Raw genomic sequence first — 5,636 nt, forward strand, 5'->3', positions numbered from 1 at the left:
CAGCTGTACACATTATCACGGATCCGATAATAAACTAAGGGGAAAAAAGTAAATAAAAATCTTATACTGCAATTTGATTAAATAGTTGAATCCCGAGCAAGTTCTAGTTTTAGACTCAATGTCCCAAAGTCACAACTAAATCTCTCCCATTGTCATAAATCATGACTTTATACAAAGGCTAAAATTCATTCATTCATAATTCACACAGCAACCTTAAAGCGAGGTGCCAGACTTAGAGAGGTGCATATTATTATAAAGCGATTATTTTGATCTGGAAACCGGATTCATTTTCAAGCAAACGTAAGATACTTTGTGTTTTAGAACGATGTACTGTACTTACTTCCTCTCCTGTCAATCACAGGAGCACTAGCTAACAATCAGGGTATCTGTGAGTTCACGTATGCAGAAGGGGGTGTGTAGCGCTTTACTCTGAGAGTCGTGCTGCTCCATGATGCAACATCAGCAGATTGAAAAGATGTGTTTTGGAGACTTAACGTGACTCTGAGGAAGCATGTGTTAAAACTTCAGCTTCCTGAGTTAGCCGATGTTTAACAAACGAGTGGGAAATAGTCGAGAATAAATTCTGGTTAAAATAAAAATTAAAATTAAAAACCCACCCTACCCTCAACCCCCACTTATACACATATATAATAACAAGAAACATTTAAAACAGGTCCAGACACCACACTGACAAGCCGCTCAGTACACTTCCTTACTAATAGATTACGGTTATAAGAAAAGTTGCCAGTTTTATTGCCGTTATTAAATTCCATGTGCTGTTGTTAGACAACAGAATCATTTTTAAACATAAAATATATAATTGTAAGCACACACTTTTTCTTAAACCTCACCGTTATAGCTAAAGGTTGCTGCTAAAATTTATCAAAGAAAAATTCCAAAACAAAACTATTGACAAATTTGAATTTTCTCCAAACAAATCTAGATTTCAACAATCTAAACCTAGCACAATTTTTCAAATTGAATTTCAGACTTTTGCATAGAGGTTTGTAAATATACACCAAAGACATAAGAAATTCAAAGCAATGGAAATCAGGATAATTATTTATTCTAACTTGCAGTAATGATCTTGAATGAGTTAAGAACAGTGTGAAACTGTCCTTAAGTGTGTATATTATACATGAAAAGGTTAACTGAAAGCACGAGAGCACGCACGATGTCATGTCTTGCTACGTTTTCATTAACACTGGTGTTAAAGAAACATCTTCAACTTGAAACATAAGGCTGAACTCCCCAGACTTGACAGTGAATCCAGACGATCTGTGAGCTTATTGTTTCATCTGATCATTAGAACCGTAGTTGGAATATAATTTCAGACAAAAGTCCAAGAAGCTGCAGGGACATGGACAATAACAGATTGGACATAATGATGTGGTTGAGAGGATCATTACGTAAATCTGGTTCTATAATCATGCACAATCCACTGGGAATCATCCCTAGTTATTCTTCTGTAAAAAATAAGATATATGTGAATGTATGAGACCTCAGACACTGAGGCTAAATCCCAAATGGCTCCAAATTTGAAGCAAGAATATTATACAGAACATAGTGATTTGGTGATTAAAGCAAGTACCCCAAAACTCTTTCAATTAAAGATGGATGATTGCAAGAACGGTTTTAAAACATTGGATCAAATCTGTTAACACTAGTGTTAAACAATTCACTACGTCAAATCTGTCACAACTGCTTGTTTATCTTACCGAGTTTATCTAGTAAAAATACTTGGATTTTACATTTACATTTCTGGCATTTATCCAGACTACACTATCCAGAGTGACTTACATTTTATTTCCTTTTATACACCTGGGCAATTGAGGGTTAAGGGCCTTGCTCAGGGGCCCAACAGTGGTAGCTTGGTGGATCGGGGACTTGAACTCATGACCTTCTGATCAGTAGTCCAACACCTTAACCACTTAGCTACCACGTTCCCTCAACAATGATTAGAAATGTACAGATTTTCCTGAGCCAATTGTAGTGAGATAAAATGGTACACTTGGGGTTACTTTAAGGTGGAAACTGCTGGAGATGGGAGGAAGGGATTGACAAAACTGGAGAAGAATCATTTTCATATACCCTAATTAGTACGTCTGTAGAAAGTAAAGTGTCATTTGGGATCCAGTCCAAGACTATGGCATTAGATATTTCCTTCCTATTCATCAGAGGACGCTAATAAGAATGTAAGCCATTTGTCCTTGAGAGGTCGCACGGTGACAGCATATTCAGTGTGTGCCCTTCTGCACCATCTGTGTGAAGCGGTTTGTGATGGCGAGAGTGGTATCAATGAAGCGCTCCACACAGCTCACGAGACATGCTTCAGTGCGCGAGTCCAGTTTTGAGCTCGGCTTATCGATGCATTTGTCCCAACAAACGTCGGTGAAGTTGTGCACCTGTAAATACACACCGTCTCAGCATCAATTCAAACAGGACGTTCTGATCAAATCCGATCAAAGCAAGGTCAATTATTTGTATATTTAACATATTTTGTAGCAAAACATATGCTGCACGTGAGTTTCTACCTGGTTACAGGATCGGATCATGATCAGTACCGGATCATTATCAGTATATAATCATTATCAGTATCAGTATAGAATCATTATCGGTATAGGATCATTATCAGTATCAGTATCAGCACAGAATCATTTATCATCAGAATAGAATAGAATCATTATCGTCTCATTATCAGAACAGAATCCTTATCATTATCAGTATCAGAATACGTAGAATAGAATCATTATCAGAATAGAACAGAATCATTATCAGTAGAAGATCATTATCAGTATCGAATCATCAGTATTGGCTCAGTATCATTTACATTTACGGCTTTTAGCAGACACCCTTATACAGAGTGACTTACAATTTATTATAATTTAAAAAACTGAGCAATTGAGAGTTAAGGGCCTTGCTCAGGAGCCCAGAAGTGGCAGCTTGGTGGACCTGGGATTCAAACTCATGACCTTCCGGTCAGTAGTCCATCACCTTAACCACTTAGCTACCACGTCCCCGGTATCAGTATCGGCTCAGTATCGGCTCAGTATCAGTATAGAATTAGGATCATTATCAGATCATTATCATTATCAGTATCGAATCAGTATCATTATCAGTATCGAATCATTATCAGTATCGGCTCAGTATCATTATCAGAATCGAATCATTATCAGTATCGGCTCAGTATCATTATCAGAATCGAATCATTATCAGTATCGGCTCAGTATCATTATCAGGTGCCGGCAGTAATGAGTTAAGATATCCGGGTTCAGCAGATCCCTCTTTCTCTAGTGAGTGTCTGCAGTTAAAGTGTTAAGGTAACAAACCTGAGCCTGAAACTGAGCTTTTTGTTGTTCCACAGCGATCAGACGCTGAAGTTCAGCAGCCTCGGCGTTTTCCGGCGAACCCATTGACGGCCTGTCGAAACTACTGAAATCTGCCATTTTCCGTTTATGCAATATTTTATAAACCAAGAACGAGCTGGTTGACAAAAGTCACCTCAAAGGGCAAAGCACAGCGAACACAAGCATGCAACCTGGAAAGACTTCCGCAGCCGGCGGAAATGACGTCAAACCCACGCGCTCGACCAGCCCAAAAACATAAACGAAATATTTATGTTTTAATAAAATTAAGCAAAGAATGACGTGTTACGTAAAATCTCCACAGTTTTGTTCTCGTATATTTTCGTGTCTCAATTCCATGTAATTATATTGACCTTCAAGTTCATACTTCTTTATTCCGCTAGATGGCAGAAAATGAAAAGTAAAGAAAAACATTGGGCCATGCGTTTGGTATAAGGGCCATAGAAAGGAAATCACGTGGTGTTATTTACAGTATTGCGATGCGAGAACGCGTCCGCCATATTGGAAAGGAACACTTGAGCAGAATCAGGTTTATTGGCCGAGTGTGTAGACACACACAAGGAATTTGGTTCCAGCTGTTGGTGACTCACAAAAGTACAGACATAAATAACACTATACATTTAGCTTGGACTAAACAGGACAAAAACAGACAAAACAAGACAAAACAGACTATACAAGAGAAAACAGACAAGACGACAAAACAGACTATGCAAGACAAGACAAAACAAAACAGACTATGCAAGACAAAAACAGACAAGACAAAACAAAACAGACTATACAAGACAAAAACAGACAAGACAAAACAGACTATACAAGACAAAAACAGACAAGACAAAACAAAACAGACTATACAAGACAAAAACAGACAAGGCTGTACAAGACAAAAACAGACAAGACAAAACAGACTATACAAGACAAAGACAGACAAGACAAGACAAAACAGACAATGTGCGACAATATAGACAATGCCAGATAATATAGACAGTTCGAATATTAAATATGAATACAGAATATATGACAGATCAGTTATGTACATAAAGTGTGAGAAGTGTGTGGTAGTGCAAATAACAGTATTGTGCAATATTTTGATTTGTACAATATACAGCAGCAGTAGTGTGTGTATTATATACCATGATGTGATGATTGACAGTCCTGATAATGCAGCACTTATAGATATGAAGCAGGGAATTTAATTATTGTGATTTGTTAATCAGGGTGATAAGGGGCCTGGGAAAGAAACTATTCCAGTGTGTCTGGCAGTTTTGGTAAACAAAGCTCTGCAGTACCTGTCAGGACACATAATAAAATCTCCCATAATGAACTGATTCGTTGCACACATCATAAATTCAAACTGAACACATTAGCTAAATTTAACATGAGTGCCACCTCAAGCTTACCTTCTGGCTAAGATAACTTCCATTCCTTCCATAATCATATCCAAAACATTTATGCTAGTGCTACTCAATTATAGATCAACACACACACACACACACACACACACACACACACACACACACACACACACACACACACACACACACACACACACACACACACACACACAATGCATATCTAATTTTACGTATACTACCAAATGTAATTAAAAATGAGCTAAATCTCTGTCTTGTAGTAAACAGTGGTTCAACAAAATACAACATCCTGCTTTATTTTGTTTTCTGGTTTGTTATTTTGTTTTGCACTTCTTGGCCACCATAGATTTCCAACCAAATCTACAAAGTTTTTTTTTTTTTAAGCAAAGTTTAATAGCATTTCTAAAACCCTGGATGTTCCCAGAAGTACAGTGGACTCCATAATTGTAAAATGGAAGAAGTTAGGGACAACCAGGACTCAAAAACTCAGGAATCCAAAATCAAAAACCGGGCTAGAGGTCCTTGGTCAGGGACATTAAAGCATGAGGAAAAATATTCTCTGGTCTAATGAGACAAAAATTGAGCTCTTATGGTGGTTTAAATTAGCCTCCAATTTCAGAAATATGTTTTTCCTATATGTTTATTCCACTTTAGTCCAATTTGTTGAATGGAAGACTCATACTGTATCTCCATAACCATGTTTCCCAGTGTATCTAAAGCACAGTGGAAGGGATAACATTTAAAATAACAATTCATTTACAACAAACAAGCAAAAAAAATAAAGCATTTCCTGTACAGAACACACCCACTTCTTTGGTGAATGGAAAAGCATCTCAGAAAGCGTAGCATGCCAAAGCGGATTGGTCAGAAAAGCAAAACTCCATATCAGGTTCCATAAACC

At 37.4% G+C, this 5,636-nt stretch overlaps 1 protein-coding gene across 1 annotated transcript; it reads right to left on the reverse strand.

Annotated features, from left to right (window-relative positions):
* Nucleotides 1-1,050: 1,050 nt before the first annotated feature.
* On the reverse strand, nt 1,051-3,577 carry timm8b (translocase of inner mitochondrial membrane 8 homolog B (yeast)). The gene is made up of 2 exons (XM_027165369.2): nt 3,330-3,577; nt 1,051-2,405 (listed from the first exon to the last, which is right to left on the reverse strand). The coding sequence occupies exons 1-2, from the start codon at nt 3,444-3,446 to the stop codon at nt 2,238-2,240; spliced, it is 285 nt and encodes a 94-aa protein (XP_027021170.1). The 5' UTR covers nt 3,447-3,577; the 3' UTR covers nt 1,051-2,237.
* Nucleotides 3,578-5,636: the final 2,059 nt, after the last annotated feature.

The sequence above is a fragment of the Tachysurus fulvidraco genome, chromosome 26 (assembly GCF_022655615.1).
Source record: "Tachysurus fulvidraco isolate hzauxx_2018 chromosome 26, HZAU_PFXX_2.0, whole genome shotgun sequence".
In the NCBI taxonomy this organism is placed as follows: Eukaryota; Metazoa; Chordata; class Actinopteri; order Siluriformes; family Bagridae; genus Tachysurus; species Tachysurus fulvidraco.